This window comes from Ammospiza caudacuta, chromosome 2 (assembly GCF_027887145.1).
Source record: "Ammospiza caudacuta isolate bAmmCau1 chromosome 2, bAmmCau1.pri, whole genome shotgun sequence".
Lineage (NCBI taxonomy): Eukaryota > Metazoa > Chordata > Aves > Passeriformes > Passerellidae > Ammospiza > Ammospiza caudacuta.
This window is the reverse complement of record NC_080594.1, coordinates 34,206,391-34,231,155: the sequence shown is the minus strand read 5'-3', so window position 1 is coordinate 34,231,155 and position 24,765 is coordinate 34,206,391. Positions and strand designations below refer to the sequence as shown.

Sequence of the window (24,765 nt, the reverse complement as noted above, 5' to 3'; positions counted from 1 at the left end):
TGCATCCGTGTGCTTAGCACCCATGCTCTTAGACCACAGTCTGATGTAACGGGGGCACACCAGCCTTTAACCTAGCACTGACACTGCAGATGAACCTTGGGTTAAAGCACTGTATGTCACTGATCTGGGAGCACATGTCAGTCTCCAAAATTAAAATGGGGTTTGAGTTCAAGTCCAACCTAGTTAGACAAAAACAGAAAGACAACCAGCAGGAGTGAAATTTCAGTAAGAAGCAAATAATACTAAGAAGTTCTACAGAAGAAGAACCATGGAGAAAAATCCACGGACATCACAAAGAATTAATTTGAATCCAAATGTTTCTGATGACGTCCCAGTAAAAAATTGGGGAAAATTTTATTTAAATTGGGCCCCTGTACCAAAATACAGTAACTAAGTACTGCTGCTGCCAGCAGCTGTGCTGCCTAAGGCAGACAAGCCCTCTCCCGGGGAAACACCGACAAGCCTTACAGAGTCTGGAAGCAGCTGCCTCTGGTTTGTAGGCAGTAAACACTGTCACCACCCCTTTCTCCCGCCCACATTCCAGCCACGAGCAGCCGATCTCCACCTTGGTTTTGAAGCCAAGGGAGGAACGGGCTTCTGGTTAGGGCAGGAGTTGCGTTCTCCTTCGGCTCTGGATGAGGGGGAGAAGGAAGACAGCAGGAGCAGGGGAGAAGGGGATATTGAGGAGTGGCTAAGCTTTCCTTGGAGGAATTCGACCGGCATTCAGCTATGTGGAGGATCATTTTCCTGTGGGGCTGCATCCTTCTCCTGCCTAGCACGGCTGGAATGCCTGCAATGCTGTAAGAACATCACTGCTTTGCAAATGTGCTCTGGTCTGTGAGGGATCCCGGTGGGGGTGGCAGTAGATGACAGAAATGAGACAGAAGTCTTAAGGTGAGGTGTGTTTTTCTGGAGAGGCATAATTTCTCACGTTCCCAAGGTTTTGCTTGATTTCCATGTGCCTTTTCCCCACCTTCCCCCTGCTAATTGGCTCTTCCTTTAGTGCCTTTGATGTAGACCATGTGTTTCAGCAAGGACTCAGGCAGAATGACTCTGCCAGCTTTCTGCATGTGCTTAATTCTGACCTTCCAATATCTCACATCTCCTACTGTGTTCCAGAACATGTTTCCTTTGGGCTAAGCCTTTCTTCCCAGAGACGTAGGTCACCATTTAATAGTTTAGCCAGCAAAGCTGGGTGTCTACAAAGTGAGCAAACATGAGCCCAAGTATCTGGTAGGGATGCTCTTGGTACAGCAGTGTGTTTGTTCAGGCTTGGCTGGCTATCTGCTCCCACCACGCCTTTCCTCATACCTCTCTCAAGGGCAATTCCCAGCACAGCTTCTCTTCCTATACTTTGTCAGGAATGCAGCTCCTGTTCCAGCAGACACTGCTGTGATGTCCTGGCTTGTGAACTCGTTCTGGCTTTTTTTTTGAAGGCGTTTGCTTTTGCAGCCATGGCACAAGTGCAAACAGAAGCATGACTGTGCTTGAGCAGTAGATGTTACAGTGAAAAATACGGCAGTGGGTTGTAGCTGGGTTCCCTCCTGCTGCATGTGGTGTGCTGTGCACAAGCCTAGTTTTAAAAACCTTCTCCAATGGGAGTACTTCCTCTAGGACCTGTTCCATAGGCTGACAAGCTCCCATGCAAAGGATGTGCTTTACTGCTGTCTGCTTGCCACTGTTACCCTCAGCATGAAGCTTTGCTTTAGGGAAATACCACTTCCTTCAATAGGCTGTCTGCTGTCCTGCCTGTATTCCAATTTTTTTCACAGACTTGTGATCCAGCTTGGATCTTGGGACCCTTGGATGACAGACCCAGAGATGTTCTTTCTTACTTTTATAGCTCAGAAGGCATGGGCAAGGACGAAATGTTAATGGGGTGTAAGAAAATGTTCCAGAGTAAAAGATCATTAAAAGCAAGGAAGGGTATGGGAGGTTTCAAGCAGTGAATTTTTAGTGCTCATCCCATCCTTTGGCACAATCGGCAAGTGGGAGGTGCCATGAGTCAGCTCAAGTAGGAAAAACAAAATGTTGTTTTTATGTGTTTTGAGATCCTCAAGGCAGCTTGGCAGCACTCGAGTGTGACAGCAGTCAAGGGCTCCTGGCCAGCAGGACTTTGACTCCTTCCTGCCAGGGTGCTGAGCTCCAGCTGAGAACTGCCAGCAGGTCATCTCCTTTCCTCCTGCTTTTCTGATCTTTCCAGGCCCTGCCCTCTGCTTCCTGCAAAATATGCTGCTGGCTGAGCCTGTCCAGAGACAGTGAGTGGGAGGAGTCAGTGACAAGAATTTTGAAATCTGCTTGAATGTTGGCTTTTTGTTGGTCCTAGGTGATACAGTACAGTAAAAGATGGAAACAAAGTGTGAACAGCTTTCTGGTGTTATGGATGCAGCTCAGAGTAGATACAGGGGTGGCAGAGCAAGTAGAGTGCAAAGAGGACAAGAGTGTCAGGAGCTGAAGTGAAGGTGCTCATGAGTTTCTGTGTCTGGGACATGAAGTTGGGACACTGGGTCCCTCACAGAGGGCATTGTTTCTGAGCCCAAGAACAGTGGGAAAACCAGCCAAAAAAACCTGATGGTGGTAATGTAGTGTGGTTCCGTGAAAACACTGAAGACTTGGGAGACCTGCAAGAAAGCCAAGCTGGTGCTGATCCCTTGGATGACATGGGGAGGTCCCTTCACCTTATTTTCAGTTTGTAAGGCAGTCACTTTATAATTTTATATGTGCATGCAGCATACAGCATATAGCACTGCCTCAGTATCAATGTCTGCAGTACCCATGGACGAGAACAGTGTCATGTCCCACTGGTGTCATGACAGTGGGGTGAAGAAGGCAGAAGTCTGTTAGGAAGTACCTAAATACAGGTCAAAACCTGCTGTCTTAGAAAGTCAGTTTAATCTTTCTTCTCTCTCTTCTCTCTCTTCTCTCTCTTCTCTCTCTTCTCTCTCTCTCTTCTCTCTCTTCTCTCTCTTCTCTCTCTTCTCTTTCTTCTCACTCTTCTCTCTCTTCTCTTTTTTTCTTTCCCAACAGAAACTATGCTGTGGCAATACCATCTCAGCTCTACTACCCCTTCTCAGAGACAGTGTGTCTCCAGCTCAGCAGAGATCAAGCAGTCCCAATCCATGTGTCGGTCACCTTGCAAAGCAGAGCTGGGAATGAGACTCTGATCTCTCAGTCCATCTCTCAGCTCCCCTTCTTCCATTGCACAAGCTTTCAGGTGAGGAAGATACTTTCCAGGGTTTTCACTAGGGTGGATATGGCATGGGTTCTGCTCTTGCTGGGCAGGAATGCAAAGAGTTGTGCCTTCCCATGAGGACATCTTAACTGGCCAGTAAATCTTCTGCTCCAGCCTGCATAGATCTGCCAGTGTCCTTTCTGCTATGTAGCCCCACTAATATTTTACCCTTCTAGAAAACTTTTTGAAATGTTCTGTGAACTCTTTTCAGGCAAGAAAAACTAGAGCAACCCAAAAGTTATATCATAATTGTTATTCCAAAAACCTCGGGATCAGTGAATGGGATCCACTCTGAATGATGGTTATAACTATACCTGCAGGTCCCTCCTCCTGTTGGAAACCCTGAGGAAGTGGCTTTTGTTGTTATCACAGTCATGGAAGCCAACTCAGAGTTCCAGAAGAAACAGAAAGTCCTAATCAAGCATGCAGACAAGAAGACTTTTATCCAGACAGACAAACCTGTGTACAAACCTGGACAGATTGGTATGGACAGAATGCCATGTCTTGTGAGAGACAGAGTGGTCCTCAGGCTGCAAAATGTGGGGTACTCTCTAGTCCTCTGAGCAGGACCTGCTCAGGAAGGGAGATGGCTACATCACTTCTAGGCTTAGAGGAGTTTGGGAATATCTCTCTTCTGTGTCAGCGTGCCATATGCCGCTGTGAACAGGGCTTGTGGGTTTTCCTTGATGTGTTAGAAAAGATTTAGAAGCCACAGTGTTGTACTCATGATTGCTCCAGTCAAAGCCATGTCTGTCTGTCAGGGCTCTCAACCCCTCTCTTCCCCACAGACTTCCTCAGGTGAGGATTGCAGACCCATAGGTCCCACCACTGCCCTTGCACAGCTCGGATCACCACAGGGTTCAGCTGTTGGGCCCATGCCTCTCCACACTTTGCACTGGGATGGCCTTCACTGCAGGCAAGACTGAGTGGCCCACCACAGGCCCACTGTCCAGAAAAATGCTGTTTGCCAGCCTTCCCAGAAAGCCCCACACTGCCTCTCCTCACACCTTTTCTAGCAGGCTGCCAGCTCCTAGCAGGGCTTTGGGCATAGGCCTAGGAGTGGAAGGCTCTATCTGCTGCCCACACCCTCTCAGTGAAGCACATGCACACATCTTTCTTAGCCATGTGTTCTTGTTATTTACTATTGAGAGCCTTGATTTCATTTCAACCAGTCTTGTTTTCCTTTTGTTTTGTAGTCAAGTTGCGGATTGTGACCTTGGATCAGAACTTCATTGCCAGCAGTGAAACAGTAAGTCAAGAGGGAAGATGCCTGAAGTCTGGAAATGTTATGAGCTGCCTGCATGTCTTCTAGATCAGTGCTTGGCCCAGCCAGGAGATGTGTGTACAGCTGGTCTCAAAATTGCTTTTGGTGCTTACAAACAGTGTTGGGCACCACCTGCAAGACAGCAGCTGCTCATGGGTTATGGGCAGTCCCTGGGAATTGCTTAGAGAAGACTGGTGGATGGTTGGGGAAATAAAAAATACCAGGGAGGTGGACGTAACTTATCTGAAAGCATCCCGCCAGTGACTGTTGTTTCCTCCCCACAGCAGCGCCTGGTGGAACTGAAGGTAAAGCTCCTACTTTATTGTAAGTGATGAACTCTTCTCACCTTGGGGAGGACACAGGTTTGGAGATGGTGGTTGGGAAATATTGATGCAGAAAGTCAGTTACCTCAGGATGAATGGGAGCAATCCCATCAGCTCATCACAAAGCTCCTACTGGCTGGGCAGTGTGGCTGTACCTGGAGTTCTACACCCTACCCTCCCAGAACCAGCACTGGGAGAGCACTGTCCTTCATGACTGGGCCTCAATGGCTCCCCTGCATGGAGTCCTGGACTCATTTCCCCATTCCTTCCTGGGGATTCAAGACATCACTCCCCAGTAGCTTGTGCCTTAGGCGGAATTTCTCTACAGTGACCTTGTGGGCTGTGGCAGCTCAGGTGACCACAGAGATCTCTGAAGGACCACTTCTTTCTCTTAGTGAGACAGGCAGGCAGTAAACAACAGCTTTGCAGCAGTCAGAGATGGCAGTGCCACCAGGAAACAATGATATGATAGATTTACTTTGTCAATGAGACAGGGAGCAATGTCCTTTGCTCTTTGAGCCTGGGCTTACCTGAGCACTGTTGCTGTGCCATAGACTTGGGCCCTCAGGACAAGAGAATATGTGGTCAGACCATGCCCTGGTATCTTGGACATCCTGCAAAAGAGTCGTTTTGCACTGGAAAATAACTAGTCTCTGCTCCACCTGTGCAGGACCCCAAGGGGAACCGAATTGCACAGTGGCTGGATGTTGCACCTGTGGGAGGCATTGTGGATCTGTCCTTCCCGCTGGCTGCAGGAGCACCGCTTGGAGAGTACGCCATCAGAGTGCCCGGCCTCACACGCACCTTCAGGGTGGAGGAGTATGGTAAGTGTCTCAGGAAGCTGGTGGCAGCAGAGAAAGGTGTTTTGCCAGCCTCCAGCCGCACCCCCTCACACAGAGCTGGATGGGCCATGCAGCTGTGAACAGCTGTGCAGGTTGTGCTGTCTCCTGGGAAGTGCAGCTGCCTGCCCACAGGTGTAATCACTGACCTTCACCCAGGCCCACTGGATTCCTCCTCCCCCATGTCCTGAGGATGGGACTGAGACACTGTCCCACAGCTGTGCTCTGGGGAGGAGACTCAAGCTGCCTGCTGCTGTCCCATTCTCCTAACTGGGCTGTTGATGTATTCCTACCAGGCCATGTGCTGGAACGAAAGGAGAGATTTTATTTTCTGTAAACAACCACTTTAGGAGGATTGGAGCAAATTAAGTCTTTCTATTCTCACTGAATTATCTTTCTCTTGCTTTCACACAGTGCTGCCCAAGTTCAGTGTCTCCATCCAGATGCCTCAGGTGGTCACCATCCTAGAGGAAAACTTCCCTCTCCACGTCTGTGGCATGTGAGCTGACTTATCGTGGCAGAAGGTGCATTTTTACTGGTTTGGAAAATGCACAGCCATCAATAACTGAGCTCAAAATGTTCTCTGCCAACCCTACCCTCACCCCAAGAGTTGGTACCCTGTCATCCTTTGCCAAGCAATCCTCCTGGACTCTCACCTTTCTCCATATTGTCTCTCCCTACTTTCTCTGTGTGTCTGAAGGTGACAGTGCATTCCCTCAATGTAGCCTGTGCCCTACAATACAGCACCTCTGCTGTATTTGTTAGTGACAGGGTTGTAGGAATAATGGCTGAGCTCGTGGCCAGCACAGTGTCCCCTAGCCCTGCCTGCTGGGGCTGGTGTTGGCTTGGAGAGCACTCGCCCAGCAGTGCCTTCTGCCTCAATCTGATGAGGCCATTTGTACTTCTTGGCCTCCTCTGCTGAGCCGATGACCTGTGAATATACTGCAGGCTGCTGGGCTGTGTGGCTGCAAACCACAGGGTAAAGCTGACATGCCTCACACCTGAGGCAGTGTTTCTGTGTGAGTGTAAGCCCTCTGTGCTCCCTTTGCCAGGTACAGCTATGGGAAGGCAGTGCAGGGCAGCGTGAGGGCCGTGGTGTGCCGCAAACACATCCGCTATAACCGCAGGTCCTCCAAAGGCAAGCGCAGTATCTGCAAGGACTACAGTGGCGAGGTGAGCACGGGAGCACCCACCCCTCCTGCAGAAGGGAGGGGAGAGGGCAAAGGGACAGAACACTCTTTTTGCCTTCATGATTGGTTAACAAATACAATTTCATATTCCCAGACCAATGAGGATGGCTGCTTTTCCACTGAAGTGAATACTAAGATTTTCCACCGGAAGCATGGTGATAATTATGATTTCAATCTGGAGGCTGAGGCTTTTCTGAAAGAAAGTGGAACAGGTAGAAAAAAACTGATTTTACACTTTGTAGAAAATCTTCTATTTTACACTCGTAAAATGTACTTGTCTTCGGGGTTTTATCTATAAGACAATTGAGTTCATCCAGTCATGATTCCTGCTCTGGCAGTCATTTTGTTTTGACAGAGATAGGCAAGAGCTGCTTTCTCTTGTCCTCTCATCAAATTAAAAGTGTACAGAGGTGGGCCAGGACAGGTTATCTTGTTTATAAACCACATTTTAGGACAGTCCATTGGAATGAAATGTTATTCAGAGCAACTAGACATAACCAAGGCCCTAACTGTGTACTGTTATTAGCTCCTCATTAGATTTATCTCTACATCCCAGATAGGGAGATAATGTTTTTTCTAAGGTTCCCACTCTCACAAGATTTTGCAAAGCCTTCCTTTTCTTCCTGCAAAGAACATGTTACATGGTCCCTTGCCAGAAGCAGTGACACACATTCACTTAGCAAACAGTTGCAGTGATTTCAGATGGGCACACGGGAGGAGACATCAGGCTGAGAGCTGACATGGGAAAGGCAAGGAAAAATGCTGCCTTCTAGTGACTGCTGGGAAGGAGAATTGAAAGGGACAATTGTGAGTTGGACCTTCTTAAAGTGGGAAAGAGTGTTTGAGAAGTGTCTGACAGAGACCTCCAGACAGACTGCTGTCATTCTGTCACATCAGAGTGTAGGAGGCACTCTAGCTGAGTGCGTGTGTGTTGAATGACTCCTGAAGCTGCATGGAGAAACTGCAGTGCCCTATGAGTAATAGTCCACCCCTTAACTGAGTTTATCCAATCTTGATGCCTGCTTAGACACTCTGCTCACCTGCATGTTCTTCCTGTCTTTCCCAGGGGTGGAGTTCAACACCACTGAAAACTGCAAGGTCACTTTTGATATCACAACTCTCCAGTTCTGGGGGACGAGCTACTACTATCAGCAAGGAGCTCCCTACTATGGAAATGTGAGTGAAAAGGGAAGAAACATGGAAAGCCCAGTGGCTGGGCCCAAGCAGGTGGTAGGCACAGAAGTGCCCAGGGGTCCCCTTGTTCTGAGCTGCCCAAAGCTGCCAGCACAATCCTCTGTCCCAGTCCCTCCTTTGACATATCTACCAAGAGGTTATCCAAAGGTATGACTGCAGGATCTGTGGCTTTGCCAGATGAGATGGCTGCTACATAAATGGGGAAGGGTTGGAGATGTCAAAATTCACACTGAGAGTCCCTTTACAGAGAGGGGGACTGGGACTTCTACTGAGAGGTGGATTTTCAATCCTGAGGCCTCCAACTCTCTGACTGTTCTCTGCATTGTTACAGCTGGAACTCAGAAGTGCCAGTGGGACACCCCTGAAGAACAAGAAGGTGATTCTTACAGTGTCCTATGGGAGCAGGAAGCAGACCAAGACCTACCTCACAGATGACACTGGGATGGCTTCCTTCGTCTTAGAGACATCAGCATGGGACAACAGCAGTAAAGTTATACTACAGGTTAGGAACCAGTTATTGCAAACCAGTCTGTAGCTAAGCAGATCATTAGAATTGAAATACATTAAAAGGGCAGATCCATACTAATACTTTAACCAAATATACCAGATAGAAGCAAAGGCTTCAGTGGTTTGATCCAGGGGCTGATAAACCACTCCACATAGTCAAATGATCTGGCTTGCTCCCAGGGTAGCAGCAGCATGGCAGAATTTCAGACTTCAGCTAAAGCCCTAGCAGCATACAGCTCCCTGCTCCTGTTTAGGCACTAGTTATCCCAGAGTGTGGGACAGCAGGCAAATGCCAAGCTCCACAGAAAAGGACTGATTGAACTTGGTGCAGGTGGAAGTAGACACCCTAGGCTGGGATAGCTCAGAGCCCACTGTTTAGTCAGCCTTGGTTTTGGTGTATGAAGAGCTGTAGGAAATCCTCAGACACTTTTTTCTGTGCCACAGGCAAAGTCCCAGCCGGAGGACACGAACGGTCGGAACGTGAAGGTGTCTTACGGCACTGCATCGCTCCCACTCAGGGCCTTCTACTCCTCCAGCCGCAGCTCGGTGAGGATCCAGCCCCTGCAGGCAGTGCCAGCCTGTGGGGACGTGCAGCAGGTCACTGTGCACTACCTCATACTCGCCACAGAGCTGGGCCACCAGGCTGCCAGGCCACACTTCTACCACCTGGTGAGTGCGGGCAGCGCCAGCGGGCTCAGCTCTGCGCCTGGTCTGTGTCAGCACAGGGCCCTTTGCTAGCCCAGAAACGTGGAGCAAAGGCACTCTCAACCCTTCGTTCTGTTCATTACCCTTTAGGTTATGGCCAGAGGGTCCCTTGTGCATCATGGCCAAACAACAGTGCTTCTTGATCCACCGTCAGGTAAGGGCATCTAACTGCCAGGAACAGATTAAGGATCCAATGAGAAAGTCTTTCAAGCCTAGATGGAGAAGGAGACAAAAGAGATCTGACACTAACAGGAAACCACAGAGGTGGCACAAAAAACCTATAGGAAATATGCTATCTTTTTTTCTGTCTTTTAATTTCCTTCTTTTTCTTTTTCTGATCAAATGATGAAACTGTCAGAGTTTATCTACCAAGCAGGAAAATGGCAAAGTAACTTATGGAGTCTTTCTGAGCTCAAGTAGAAAGACTCATTTTTCTTCCAACTCTCACTGTTGCCAAGGTGTGTCATGATACAAGATTGCTGCTATAAAAACCTCCATCCTGGCCTAGCTGTGGCCTCCCCAGAAGCAAGGCAGAATAGTTTTTATGCAAGAATCTGTACAGAAGTATTACAGAGGAAGAGCACATTGCTGCTGTCATTCTTGAATTGAAGACTTCCTTGCACCTTGCCATACTTTTTCAATTTTTCCTTCATCCTTCAGGTCAGTACAGTGGGTCTTTCAACATCACTCTGCCCATTGACCTCATTTCATCCATGGCTACCCTCTTTGTTTACATTGCCTTCCCTGAGGGAGAAGTGGCAGCTGACACCTTGCGTCTGAAAGTCTCCAGCTGCTTCAGGAACCATGTAAGCAGTGCACAAAACACAGAGGGGCAGATAGGCTGGAGGGTGGATAATGATCTGCAAACTGGCAGTAGATATGCAGCAGAATCCAATAACCACAGCTTCCCCTTTCCTTCGTCTCTCAGTGTCTGCAGCCCCCCTTTCTCCTGCTGTTTCAGGTGAAGCTTGGGTTCTCAGAAGCAGTGGCACTCCCAGGATCGACTGTCCAGGTCCATTTGCAGGCTGCACCAGGCTCCCTGTGCAGCATCCGTGCAGTTGACAAAAGTGTCCTTCTCCTGAGGCCAGAGGCTGAGCTGTCCAGGGATAGTGTGAGTCACTCCAGTGCTGACCTTTGCTGGCTAATAAGGCACGGTGGACATACCAACAAGTGCTTGAATGGGGACAGGGCATGGCTTAATGAGAAAAAATGAGGGCCAACATCAAACACCAGCCAAAATTTCCAGTGTCTAGAGGGTGTATTCTGTTAGAATAACCCATAGTCGTCCCCAGCTACAGCCTGAAGTCACATCCTGGTTAAACTTACAGTGCTTTACCACAGTGACAAGAAGAAGGCAAGAGACATCCATCTCCTGAACTGATACATGGCAGTGGTCTGAAAAAAAGTCACGTTAAAAAAAAAAAAAAAAAGCCAAGCATGGGGTAGGCTCCATGTCTTTGTTCCAGCTCACATGAACCAGACAGTCCTTCCATTCACAGAGTGGGCTCTAGGTGGTGTACTGGCAGTGGAAGGGTTCCTTTTCTCCTCTAGACCTTGGTTTAAGGACACCTGAATTGCCTCTTTACGCTGGCTTGGTGGATCCAGGATGTGTCTTCAGTCAGACAAGAAGCTGTCCAATGTTCCTCCCATGCAGGGAAGGTGTCCTCAGTGTTTGCATTCAGTTCACAGGTACAATTATTAAGCTGGAAGTGGCCACAGCTATGCAGCCATACCCCAGAGGGGCTCATGTTCTTCTCTGGTGCTATGAATCCAAAATTTGTGGAGGCTCTCCATAAAATTCAAAACCCCTTGGGGCTGGGTTTTTGTGACAAGCAGGACCTGACCTTGGCCTCTGAGGTCACAGGAAATCTCTGGATAGAAATGAAAATCTTCACACCTCTTACACTGACCTGTACTGTTTTCATTCTCTCTCTGCAGGTGTATAATATGTTCAGCTATGCTCAGGAGCAGCTCAGCACCCTCACAGATATCTACAGTGACTACTGCACCATCCACAAGAGCCTGGGCATTACTGGTGCCTCTAAGACCACCCCTTCACCAGGAATGATGTCACCGTTCATGTACAACAGATACTCTTATGCAGTGTCCCAACCAGATGTTTATGAACTTCTGAAGGTAAATCTAATTTCCAGAAAGGCTGAAATATAAGAGCTGAGCCAAGCCCTTTTGTATCCCAGGTCAGCACTGGGTAGCTTTACAGACTGTCTTTCCTGTAAATGCTGGTGACTTCACAATCTGAATTTGCCAAGCTTCTGAACTAAAAGATCAATGACACTCTGTCCTCCCAGCATGATAAATTCCCATTGATCAGGCAAATTCCTAGAACTTAACTCCCCACTGGCCCCCTTTAGACTTTCTATGGATTGGAAGCAGTGTGGATTGTCAGCCTGTGTCAGAGAAAATTGGAGGTTGGAGAAGCAAAGCACCTGAGAGAAAAGGGGAGCCCAGGAAAAGGAGAGAAAGAACAGTAGAAAGGAATGGCAGTGAATGATAAAGAAAAGTCTGGGTCAGGGTGGGCAGCAAACTGTGGTGCCAAAATAATGACTTTGTGTACAGGCATGCACATGCAAGTGGTCATCCCCACAGTCCTTTGGCATGAGGACCAGGCTCTGGGAGCAGGACAGTTCTGCTTTCTTGCCTGATATAAATTTGCAGGTTGTGCTGAGGTGCACAACCTGCAAACAACACAGAGTAGCTGTGGTATGCTGGGAGGAGGGGGAAGAGACAGGCCCTCAGACACACCAACCCCTCCACAGAAATATGCCTTCTTTTGTCCCCTTCTTTCCTCCAGAATGCAGGTCTAACATTTTTAACCAGCCTTAAAATCAAGTCTCCAATTGAATGCCGCACCCAGACCACTTTTGACTACGACTACATGTGTACATGTCCATTTTTCCTGTTTCTTTGGAGAGCACGGGTAACATATAGGCTGCACATGGGCAGCTGAACATGCAGTGTGCTTAGGAGCTGGGATGGCTTACAGGCATGAGTGGGAGGCTGTACAGGAGCTGTGCTCCACAGGGAGAAGGGAAAAGCCCCGGCAGGAGTGTGTGTCCAGAGCACTGGAGGGGCAGAGAGGTGGCTGCAGGGTTTGAACTTGTTTGGAAGATTCAGCTGGTGAGCAGGAAGATAATATGGTCAAGGAGGGAAATGGGGCATCTGTCTCAGGAAAGAAATCTGTTTGTGAGACTAGGAGAGGTCTTTTTGGAAACCAGAGAATGAACCAAGATTGGCATTGGGGAGTATCTAGGCTTTTCTGCAGGGAATGAGAACAAAACTGTGAGCAGGTAAAATGTCTCATGGGGAGGAGCACATGCATTGGAATCCCCCTGGCCTTCTGGGTAGTCTTGTGGAAGACAATAATGAAGTTGAGGGCATTTTGGATAGGACAAGGGGGTTTGGGCTGGGAGTCGAGGGAAGGAGAACTGAGGTTTTCCTGGCTGGACTCTATCCTGGTTTCACAGTTGCTCTGCCTTTGAATGAATGCTCGTATTCCCAACAGCTTTTGATGAGCTGGCAGACCTGGAGAGCTTGTACTCAGAAGCAGATGCTGCTGTTGAAGCTGCTGAGGCAGAGCACACCGAGCTGGGCAGCGAGTCAGCAGCAGCACGTACCTGGTTCCCAGAGACATTCATCTGGACTCTGGTTCCCATCAAGTGAGTAACTACAGGCTGTGGCTCCACAGGCGTACAGACTTTCTACCAGACACAGTAGAGGGAATGGGGAGGAGCAGAGACAGGGCATTGTTGCCTTCTGTGCACAAAGTAAAGGAGGGAGGTATGAAGTGGATAAGGACAATGGAGTTTTTGTTCAGTTCCTGTCTCTGCTTGAGATTTTCCAAATGCTTCTAGGAATTTAACATCACACACTCTTGCAGGATGTAAGAGGCCTCCACAGATCCATAGCTCAACATTCTACACGAGGCAGGTCTTGTTAGATCAACTTGTAGTAAAGTATTATGTATCCCCAAGGATGGAGATTCCTCAAACTGCGTTTCCATATTTGACCATCCTCATGGTATTTCCTTATGTCAGGTCAGAATCTCCCACATTCCAGCTGTGTGTTACCTTTTGTCCTGTCAATATGCACCTCAGAAGAGACATGTTCCATTGTCTCCACACCTTCCCAATAGGAAGTGTCACACTATATTCCATGGCACAGACTGGGTGTATAACACACACCCCTGTGAGCCCTCTGCGCCCACACAAAAGAAGAATTTCAGGTGCAGCACTGCTCAGAATCAAATTTTGGGTTGCATTTTCCTCTCAAGTCATTCCTTGCCTATTTGCTATTCTTCCCATACCTCTGTCCTACTTGCCAGGAATCCTCATGCCTTCACGTGCACTTCCATTTCATAGTCTGAATTTCTGCATTTGTCTTCCCAAGAGAAATCTATCCAGGATGGGGACAACCTCTTCCACTCTGTTTTCTCCTCAGTGATTCAGGGGCTGCTGAGCTAGCTGTCACAGTACCTGACAGTATCACAGACTGGAGAGCCATGACCTTCTGCACCTCAGAGAGCCATGGTTTGGGAATCTCAGAGACCACCAACCTGCGGAGCTTCAAGCCCTTCTTCGTGGAACTCACTCTGCCCTATTCTGTTTTCCGGGGAGAGTCATTTCCCCTGAAGGTCAAAGTCTTCAGCTATCTGGAGCAGTGCATGGTGGTGAGTGGCTCCCTCCAGGATGCTTTGGAGCACAAGAATGTGTAGGAACTCCTTTACTAATAGAGACCCAAACAGAGGGGCTGCCTGCTTAGGCACTTGGCAAAGGACACCAAAGAAGTTATTCAATTTAGTTCCACACAGCGATATCACTGACCAGTTTATCCCTCCCCAGAAGCCAAACCTTACAAATGTGGATTGCATGTCCGTGGGACACTGCTGGTATCCCACAGATACTGCAACAGCCCATCAAAACACTCATCCCTGGCTTGTGGGATTGATTGTTATTTGAATCAAGGACCCGAATGGAAAAACACAGCAGCAGCAGCAGCAGCAGCTCTGTATCCTGAACTCCCTTTTGTTCCACCTCTAGCTCCAGCTTAGCCTAATGGACTCCAGGGATTTTGAGTTTCTTCATGAAAATGTCAGGTTCACTGTTTGCCTGTGCCCCGATTCAGCAAAAACATTTTCCTGGGATGTGAAGGCTACAAAATTAGGTAAGGGATGAAGGGAGGGGCAGGGGTGGGAAGCACTGGTAGAGCTGCTTGAGGAACCCAGAGCTGGGATGGAAGGGAGACTAGCCTTCTGTGCAAAACATGAGTGAGCAGCCCAAGGCTGAGCAAACTAAAACATCTGCAAGATGTGCCAGCCAGCCTCCTGATGTTTTACTTTTTAGGGAAGGTGAATTTCACTGTCACTGCCGAGGCGGTGGAGCAGGAAGATGTTTGCACGGAGCGTACAGCGGTTGTGCCAGAGTCAGGAGGGAAGGACACAGTGGTTAAACACCTGCTGGTGAAGGTCAGGCTGCACTGCAGGGCTCTGGCGAGGCTGGGGCTGGGTTGGGCTCAAGACAGTCTGGTGGGTGGCTCTGGGAAGGAAGAACAGAAATGTCAGAACTGCTTGCTGGCAGGGCAGTGGGGTCAAAGGCCATGCAGCAGCTTAGAAACCTGCTTCCCAGTACAACTTCACTGTTGGCATGGATGTCTCTGCCGTCTGTGTGAAGCCCTTTGCCAAGGCCCACGAGGATGGAAAAGGTGCTTGCACAAAGGTGGGGTGCTGCACAGCTGGTCTCTGATTTTACTGCTCTCCTTTCTGAGCTGACCAGCCTTTTCCCCACCAGGCAGAGGGGCAGCTGGAGGAAAAGACCCACACCTCACTCCTGTGCCCTGAAGGTAGGTGCAGAGAGCCCCAAGTACTGTCTTACTGGGGCTGTGCTTATGCACAGAACAGAGAGATCAGATGGAAGCAGTGTGATGTTTGAACAACTCTAGGACTCTCTGAAGGTGTGGAGGGAGCAGAAAGTCAGGGATCTTGGAGCTTTTATGGGTAGGCAAAGCCATTCAGCCCTACCCAGTACTAAAAGCTCCTGGCAACATCAAGTCACAGCCTAACCACATCACAGACCCTCATCCATGGGTGGCTGGATCTCTGTCTGATCCTCTCTTTTGAATGCTGATTTCACCAACAGATGAGGTGGTCCCAGACCTGTTTACACCATCTCCTGGGGGACACCTGTGACTCTGCCATCTTCCTCATGCCTGTTGTTCTGATGTTTTTGCTGTTTGCAGGAACTTCAGCTTCAGAGACAATCTCTTTCACTCTGCCAGAGAACACTGTCCTTGGGTCAGAGAGAGCCCACATCTCTTTCTTAGGTGAGTTTTTAGAAGAGTCTTGGGAAGTAATATTTTGCCATGCACATGTCGTCTGGTGCCACTGTGTCTTCTTTAGCAAACAAAGTAATGAAAGGGAATATGTACAGCAAGGTGTGATGCTGTCTTCCAGAGCAGTATGCTGTCTCTCCTATACAAGTGGCACTGGATGGATGTATAATTTCACCAAGCCAGGGGAGAGACAGCCAAGTAGCAAATCGCTATTCCTGCAGTCTGTAGACATCACATGAGCAGAGGTGAACTGAGATCAGTCCTAGCAGGTTACCTGGAGAATCTCCGAGACCAGAGTTGTTTTATGTGCAAGAATGCATATGGCTTCCAAAGCTGTGGTTCTGTCCTACAGGTGACATTATGGGAAAAGCACTGGACAACATAGATGAGCTTCTCCAGATGTCTAGTGGCTGTGGTGAGCAGAACATGGTTCATTTTGCCCCAAATGTGTTTATCACACGATACCTTGAAGAAACAGGACAGCTGACTCCAGAAATCAAACAGAAGGCCATTGGCTACCTGGAAAGCGGTGAGTGAATTCCTACTTGTTAAGCTGGTGGTGTCCACCACAGTACTTGTGTGGAAGGAGCCTCAGCAGAGGCCTGGTGCTGAGCAGGATGTGTGCAGCATCCCTTGCCTGGCATCATAGTAATTGCAGCAGTGTAAATCAGGCTAGTCAGTTCTGCATGTCAGCGGAACACGCAGTACACGGCACCCCTCTGCTAAATTCCTCAGAGATAATGCTCTGTGTAACGATCAGCAGGATTGGTGGGGCAGGTTGGCTCCTGGAGAACAGGACAGGCACACAGCATCTTCACTATCCCCAGCCTCTTCCTGCAGGATATCAGCAGCAGCTCCTGTACAAGCACACAGACGGCTCATACAGTGCCTTTGGGGAAGGAAGCGAGCCAGGAAACACTTGGTAAGCAACAATATCCAGACATAACTGAGGAGCAAAAGTTTGACCTGGTAAGGCTCAAGCTGGCTTGGATTTTGGTCTGGGGAAACTGAGGCAGTCTGAAGGTGTGGGGTTTTGAACAGAAATTACTCCTGAGACTTTTTGGAAGGTGTCATGTCTTAAGCCCAGATGGAAATTAAGCACCACACAGATGTTCGCTCAACACCGTCCTCATGCCAAATCCAAAACACGGCAGTGTAACAGCTACTGAGAAGAAATTAACTCCACTCTAGCTGAAACCAGAGCAATATCCATCTCTTACTCCATAACATTTATGTCATGCCAGGTTTCACACTCCCCAATATGCCATCACTTTCCCTATTTATCTGTTTTGATAAATATACAAAATCTTCCTCTTAGTCTATGGGACACCTCTTAGTCAAATGTGACAATGAGCTAACCTGAAGTACCCCTGTTGGATTTTTTGTTTCTTGAGCACCATAAACAAGACTGATTCTGAAAACTTGGCAGCAAAGGCACCTTCTTTACAGGTTTTCAGAATGCATGGTGCTCAGACAGGATTGGGAATGGGTCTGAGTGAGCTCACTAAATGTCAGCTCTCCAGTGCAGCAAAGCACCCTGTTGAAATTAGCGGAGCTCTGAAGGTCTGAAGAATTGAATTTTCTCTCTCTTGCTGCACATGGCTCTGACCTCAAGCTTCTTGGGCTCATGTGCACTGCTTCCAGTTCTCCATCTGCACAGGGGCTGTGGCCTGCTAGTATTTCTACAGGCAGAATGTAGTAGAAGACACAGAGACTCCTGTCTCCTCTTAGAGACGTGCATCAAGTGACAATTCAGTTCTATATCCTCCTTCCTTCCTTGGCTCTAGGCTTACTGCTCTTGTCCTGAAGACCTTCAGCCAAGCCCGGGACTTCATCCACATAGATGAACAAAACATAAAGGATGCTGCCAGTGCCTTGATTAAAAGTCAGACTCCATCTGGCTGCTTCAAGAGTGTGGGGAAGCTCTTCAACAATGGTCTGATGGTATGATGTGTGTCAATGGTGGTTCATTAGGTACTTCAGAGCTCCTTCACTTTCTAGTCCAGTTTAGGTGCCAAGAACAAATGAACTCTTGCAGGAGGAAGGCTCTCAAGTGCCCAGGGTCACCCTTGGGTGACACTCAGGGTTGCCTAGTCACTGTGGCACTTTTTCAAGTTATGAATGATGAAGGTTTGCATTTGATGATGTGCACTTGGGAACTGAAACAGTGCCCTGCCCTACCTCCATCTCAAGGGCTAAGACTCGCCACCTTGCAGCGGGGTTGTGGGAAAATCACTTCCTCCTGGCATTGAAATCTGCTACTGAAAATATCACATTTGGGAGGAGAAAGGGAAGTGTGCTCAGCAGAGGGAGGGAATCAGCTGCCCAGAGGAGATTGGGGAACCCTGGCAGAGAAGTCCTCTGGTAAGCAGGACCTTTAAAAGTGGATACCATTCATGTCTCTTCCATAGGAGAAGGAATAGGGCCAGCACTGTTTCCTGTGCTGGCATTTGCTAGAGGACCAGAAGGCACTGAAAAACTCCCCTCTCCCTTCTCATAGCATCCCTCATCTGTGTTTTGTGGTGTCTGCAGGGTGCAGTGGAGGAAGGCCTGGGGCTGAGCTCTGTGATTGTGATAGCTCTCATCCGCTCGGGGATGCCTCACTCCGTGAGTATCTGCAGCAGGAGTGGGCTGTGTGCGCAGCCTCTTGCAGGCAGTGCCTGGGCTCTGCCTTTGGTTTCCATCCTCTTCTGCACACTGAAATCTGCATTCCCTTCCCAAACACCCTGCCCGTAACAAGAGTGCTTTCAATTGTATCCTAGGACCCAGTTGTGGGGAAAGCTCTGAAGTGTATAAGGGACCTGGTCCATGCTGACACTGGCAGTCCCAACCTCTACAGCCTGGCACTGGCTGCAAACGCCTTCGCAGTGGCAGGGGACAAGGCCCTCAGGCAGAAAATCCTCAAAAGACTGGATAAGGCTGCCACAATATCAGGTACCACAGACCCTGGGGCAGGAGGGAGGGCCACTGGCAGAACTGTGTGGAAATCCCTGGGTTGAACCACCACTGGAATGGAGGGAAGGAGTATGGGGGGACGGATACTGCCAGAGCTTTGTGGGGAATCCAGGGCTTGTCTATCCAAGCCTCAGTTTGCCAAGCCGTGCCAGGTTATATCCACACTGTGAGACACATTGTCTCTATGGATCATCTCACAGTCCTGGCCTCCCAGTCACCCAAACCAGGGGAGCTTCACAGATATAGTGGAACTCCTCCCCAGCCTGCAAGCCAAAGGTGTTGCTGGAAAAAGCCGGGTGTGGGCAGCAAACAGGGATGCAACAGCAGATGCACGTGTATCTTGTCCAACTGCATTATGTCCAATGTACATGTTTGTTTAGTACCTATATACAGGGGCTAAGTAAAACTCCAGAGTCACTAGACGCAGCTACACATTCCATTAACGTTCCCACTCCACCTCTAGATGACCAAATATTCTGGAGTCAACAGTCCAAACAGGAAGAAGATTCCCTATCTTGGTATCGGGCTCCATCTGTTGATGTGGAATTGACATCTAGTATCCTCATGGCTCACCTTACAAAGTCAAGTTTGTCGTCAGATGAAATCAAAAAGGCATCCAAGATTGTGTCTTGGCTCACCAAGCAGCAAAACCCATATGGAGGCTTTGCTTCAACCCAGGTAATCCCCTTGAGCCATCATCATCATCATCATCATATTTGATGCTGGTTTTTTGAGAGCAATGGGTTCTAACAGCCCATAGTAAAAAAAGAAAAATTAATCCATTTTAAAAGGGTGTATGGTTTTACAGATCCTGGGAGTTATGGATAATCCCATGCTAAAAGCCAAAGGGAAAAGTTCAACCCTTATTGTGCTGTGGCTGCAGTATGAGGGAGGAAAAGGCTAAGGTCTGGGCATGCATAGGAAGCAGGAATCTCACTTTTCCTGATGTTTTTCTTTTTCCTCAGGACACGGTTGCTGCTCTGGAAGCCCTAGCCCTGTATGCAGCCAACATCTTCAGCAAGGACAGCCCTGATCTTCAGGTTTTTCTCACTTCCAAGGGGTTCAGCCAAAACTTCCAAGTAGACAAAAGCAATCGCCTGCTGCTGCAGACAGTGGAGCTGCCAGCCATTGCCCAAGATTATACCTTGCGTGTGCAGGGCCATGGGTGTCTTTTCCTGCAGGTAAGCCCAGCCAGGAAGAAAAAGTCTGTCTCGTGAAAAGCCCTGAAAGCCAGAGAACATTTTACCTTGCTACTTAGCCAACCGTGAAAACAAACTGCTGTAGTAACTTGCAAGAATCTGGCTTTCAAGGCTGGTTGGGGTAACTGTGATGCAGCAGGAAGGTAACATCTACTCCCCAAATGAAATCTGGATCATCTCCATCCAGCCAGAGCAGCTCTTCTCCTCCAAGAAATCCACCAGGAGCAGTGCACTACCAGCAGAACCTCTGCTTCTGCCACATGGTTTTCTCTTACACCAATACAAGACAGCCAAGTCGAGTTTTCTCTTACACCAATACGAGTCTAGCCAAGAATACTCTCCAGCAAAGAAAACCCTGCTATTCTCTGCCATCCAGCTTCTTTCTGTCCTGACAGGCCATCCTGAGGTACCACATCCCTCCCCAGATGAGCGAGGCCACCTTTGCCGTGTCCGTGCAGACGGAGTGCGCCATGCCCGACGCCACGCGCTTCCCTGTCACCATCCGTGCTCGGTAGGAGACTCTCAGCTGCCCCTTTCCTCCCCCGTGCTGAGAGGCTTCTGGCACCACACCAGTCTCTTGCTGGCAGGGTTCCCCTTCACTCCTGGGGAACTCCAAGTGCTGCGGTGACCCCACTGTGCTCTCCCCAGCTGGGTGAGAGGCACAAGGCCCCGGAGGGGTGGCTCAGGCTGTAGTCCTGCCTTGTCCCCTGCCCCTCACCACAATCCTCCCAAGGTCTGTGGGTCTCACCCCTGTCTAGGATTAGGTCACAAAACCTAATGATGTGAAGGTCTGTGGGACTGTCACATACTCCTAAGTATTCCCTCCTCTGCTCCTGGCTGTCACACCACTGTCCTCTGCTGTACTCCCACCTGGCTTGGGACAGACCTGCCAAGAGAACAGGCATAGGATGTGATATTCCCTGCCATGCCTAAAGAAGGTAATACCATAAGGCTTCCAAGGAACTTTTTCTCCTTGGCACAATTAAAAGCAAGAACAAGGGAAGCACAAAGATTTATTACAGTGTAGAAACAGGTATGCTTACAGGAGAAACACTGGAAAGAAAGGCACATTCCTCCACCTGAGTACCAAAGCTGGGCTGGAGTATCTGGAGATCATGGCTCAGAAAGTAACATTAGTGTTGTCCCCTGGGTTCCTGCTGCAGCTACACAGGGAACCGTGTGTCCACCAACATGGTCCTGATCCAAGTGGAGCTGCTGTCTGGATACAGCCCCGTGGCAGGTTCACTGGAAGAGGTGAGACTGTGAATTTGTGTCCAGCTGGGATGGGAACAGTGATGGATGTCCATCATGCAGGACTGTATGCTGAAATGTGATCATTCCTGTGGGCAGAGAAACAGGTTATTTTCTCTCTAAGAAATCCTTATACTCAAAGTCTCTTCCAAGCTGCACCTTGCCTTTCCCTACATGAACAGCTTCCCTGGCCATGTAAATATTTGCCCGTACTCTCACAAGGACAAACACCCCTGAATATTTCTGCTTTTTATTAAAGCCTTTCTGATATTTCCCCCCTATTTTCAGCTGAAGAAAATGCCTTTAGTGAAGAAAGTTGAAAGCAAAGCTGACCAAGTCGTTCTCTACCTGGAGGAAGTGAGTATAATTGGGGCTAACATCATCATTAAAGGGGCTATGGACTGACAGCTTTTATTCTTGTTTACTGGTTTCATTACTATTTTAACTGTCCAGAGCTGTTGTTCCTGCATAGCAGCCACATTTGCTGATCTAGAAACGTGTTAGTTGGCAGTTGTTCATCCATAGAGCCACTTACAGGGCTACTTAACTTGAGTGAAACACAGCAAACTCTTATGTTAAGCCTACATCTGTTGGCACTGTTAAGTGACTATTGACAGTCCATATATATGGTGCCTGAGTAGGACTGAGGAGTAGTAATAAGATCCATCTAGCAAATTCAAGCAAGCCTGAAATCTTAGAAAGCTCTTAAGCAACCTGAATGCATCAGAGATCATGCAAGATTACTCATGGATTTTGCCAAGATCCTTTGAAACTAAACCAGATGGTTGTGTGAACAGAAGTGCTCGCTCCACAGCCTCATGAATCAACAGATTAACAACCACTCCAGCCTTTTTCTAGCTCCATGAATACCTAAACAGCACCAGAAATGAGACCTGACATGTATTTAAAACTCCAGCATTTCTAAGGAGCATTTTGATGATCCTTCATCCTCAGTTTCTGTGAGTAGGATGAGCTAAGCTGGCCCCATAGGAGGTGGGTTAGTGTCAAATGGATGCATTAGGCTTGCAGAGCTGCTGCTTTCATTACATCTACAGCACAGAGCAGAAAATAGAAACATTTCAGCTCAAGCTGCCAGGTAACACAAGGTGCACTGCAATCAACAGCAGGTCATGTAACTACTACCCTACAGCAGATGTTGGTCCACAGCTTGTATTTGTCTGCTTAATGATGAGGGTTATGTGAGACTGGAGAATAAGAGCTGATGTCACTGTGAATAAGAAAGTAGCCACTGAGGCCAGGTGCATGAAGGAGCTCAGAGTAGAGCTGGATGGGAAGGTGGGATTGGTGGGGAACACAAGCACACCATATAGGTAGTGCACACTGACTCTGCAGGTTTTTTATGTTCCCCATGAGCTGAGTTATATTTGGTGACCAAAAAGTCACAGAATGGGAAGTAAAAGATATTTCTGAGATGGACTAGAAAGCAGAACAAATGTGTTACAGTGGTGAGGTATCTACAGAGCCTGAGTGCAAGTAGGTGAAAGGGGTTGTCTTACAGGACTTTTCTGTCCCTTTCTGTTTTTAATCCTTGCATTTTTTGGTTTTAGCTGACTAGACAGCCTCAAACCTACACTTTCCTGGTGGAGCAGGACATGCAAGTGAAGGATCATAAACCAGCCAATATCAAGATCTATGATTACTATATGCCAGGTGAGCTCAGATGCTGTACTGCAAAAACCACCCAAATGTACTTTGGGAAAGACGATTTCTGAATTTTGTTGAGTCTAAGACAATACCATCTCTCACCTCGTTATCTGACTGTCCCTTAGAAGCTCTCTAGGCATGAACTTGACCTACCATTTGGAACACCAACAGGTTCTCCTCCCTCTGGCTCCAGAACTTGCAGGCCTGAAGCTGGTGTGTAGAACCAGAGGGTCTGGCTCTCCCAACAAGAGTGGAGCAAGGAGCTGTGCTTCTGAGCACTTGCTTTCTGGGAGACAGAAAAGGCTGAGAGACCACACTGGGGGGATGACTCAGAAGAGAAAGGGCCCCATTAGGAGAATAAAACCAAAACCAGCTTGTCCTCTGTTCTGTGAGGTTCCTAGTGGGAAGAAAAGCTAGAAATATGTCAGGGATTGCTATTCCTTCAGAAAGTGAAGCATTTATAACTGCATAGCATTCATAACTGTGATGGAACTCTTTGGGACTTGCAGCCTCCTGCCTTGGGTGAATCCTGCCAGCTGCAGAGGCATGGGCACACACCAGTGGTTTCACATGTCACATGGAGGGGAGTTATAGCCTGTAAACAGAGGGAACACCTCTCCTAGGAACAGTGGCTCAATGCTGGTTTGCTTTTGTGGGTTTTTGACAGTGTGTCTCACCAGTACTTTCTTTCTTGTCTTTCAGAAGAAACTGCAGTGATGAGCTACAGTGTTCCATGCAAGTGAGGTGAGGGCCCAACACCTCTTTTGTTATCACAGGCATGGTCCTGAAGAATATGGAGGGGGAGGGAGATGCAGGCAAAGGCCCTTGCTCAAGGAACTTGCCAGACTGCAGGTCCAGGGTAGAAAGCAATTTGCAATGCCAAGTAAGGGTGAGTTCCTGTACCCCCGTGGTTAAATTGAGGGAAAGAGAACTGAAGTAGATAATTGGATGTGACAAGATCATGACAAAGCTGGAGATATGTTCAAGAAAACAAGGACTGCATGTACCAAGTACTGTCACCAGTCCTGGCCCTTTGCATCAAATACACTTTATTCAAGCCACCACAGTTCCCTTTCTGGCACTTTCCCTGTAGTTTCACATCCCTCCAGCCCTGTGCACACAGCGTGCCATGATCACCTTTACTCCAGGGCCAGGCCAGGTTTCAGTGCCAAGCCTTTCTCCATCTCGGCCTCGCTTCTGATCCACACTAGGGAATGGACACCTGCCCATCCTCTTTCCAGGCTGAGCAAAGACAAAGCATAAGCTTGACTAATGCCTGCCCCTACTCTAAACTTCCACTTGCACCTGTGCGCTTTCCTGCCCACAGCCCACAAGACAAGGAAAACCACCTGCTGCATGAATCACCTGTAGGGAGGCACACAGCCCTCTCCTGGGATATCTGCCACAGGTTCCACACCCTTACCAGAGATTGTGACATAAGCTTTGTATAGATAAAGTGAGAGAGAATCTTAGGTCATAAAACATTCTGAGGTGGAAGGGACCCACAAGGATCACCCAGGTCCTGTCCCTGCACAGGACAGCCCCAAGAGTCACACCATGTGCCTCACAGCGTTGTCCAAATGCTTCTTGAACTCCATCAGTTTTGGTGCTGTGACCGCTTCCCAGGGAAACCCATTCCAGTGCCCAAACACCCTCTGGGTGATAAGAGCTCTGTCCTTATTGGTCTGACAGTGCCATTCAGTCACAAGGTACAAAAAAGGCCCCTAAGTTCCCAGTAGTTAGTTTTAATACTTCATGAACTCTTTTTTTTTTTTTTTTTTGGTCCTCTACAGGAACAGGGGTAGATCCCTCCTCTGCAGTCTCTTCCATCAGTCCTTTGTCACCCCTGCCAACTGTCACCTCATGGAGATACGAAGAAAAGAGAAAATGCTTGGAATTTCCTGCTGAGCACTTAGTTCCTGGAAGGCTCAGACTGTGTGTGGCATCTTATTAAAAGCAGAAGACTAGAATTGTCTGATTGAATGATTATTCAGGTTTACTGTTTTTCTCCCAAGCCAGGAAAATTGCATTTAAGAGCAGCTGGGAAAAATAAATTCTCTACCTCTGCTCATGTACAAAACTCTGCCCCTCCAGGT

General features: G+C 48.4%; 1 protein-coding gene across 2 annotated transcripts; it reads left to right on the top strand.

Annotated features, from left to right (window-relative positions):
• The first annotated feature begins 612 nt into the window (after nucleotides 1–612).
• LOC131554895 (alpha-2-macroglobulin-like protein 1) lies at nucleotides 613–24,626 on the top strand. Of its 2 annotated transcripts, none has more exons than XM_058800488.1 (36): nucleotides 613–800; nucleotides 3,028–3,214; nucleotides 3,553–3,715; nucleotides 4,429–4,481; nucleotides 4,784–4,801; nucleotides 5,490–5,643; nucleotides 6,073–6,157; nucleotides 6,711–6,831; nucleotides 6,943–7,060; nucleotides 7,915–8,024; nucleotides 8,374–8,544; nucleotides 8,994–9,218; nucleotides 9,345–9,408; nucleotides 9,915–10,060; nucleotides 10,216–10,365; nucleotides 11,193–11,390; nucleotides 12,067–12,154; nucleotides 12,778–12,931; nucleotides 13,713–13,941; nucleotides 14,312–14,435; nucleotides 14,615–14,736; nucleotides 15,059–15,110; nucleotides 15,507–15,590; nucleotides 15,952–16,128; nucleotides 16,440–16,521; nucleotides 17,387–17,543; nucleotides 18,132–18,206; nucleotides 18,362–18,533; nucleotides 19,018–19,232; nucleotides 19,520–19,735; nucleotides 20,149–20,264; nucleotides 20,917–21,007; nucleotides 21,293–21,361; nucleotides 22,573–22,675; nucleotides 23,372–23,413; nucleotides 24,463–24,626. In XM_058800488.1, exons 1-35 carry the CDS (start codon nucleotides 730–732, stop codon nucleotides 23,410–23,412), a joined length of 4,401 nt encoding a protein of 1,466 aa, XP_058656471.1. In that variant the 5' UTR covers nucleotides 613–729; the 3' UTR covers nucleotide 23,413; nucleotides 24,463–24,626. The 2 variants fall into 2 exon arrangements, with proteins under 2 accessions (XP_058656471.1, XP_058656470.1); XM_058800487.1 differs by having other exon boundaries at nucleotides 4,781–4,801.
• Nucleotides 24,627–24,765: the final 139 nt, after the last annotated feature.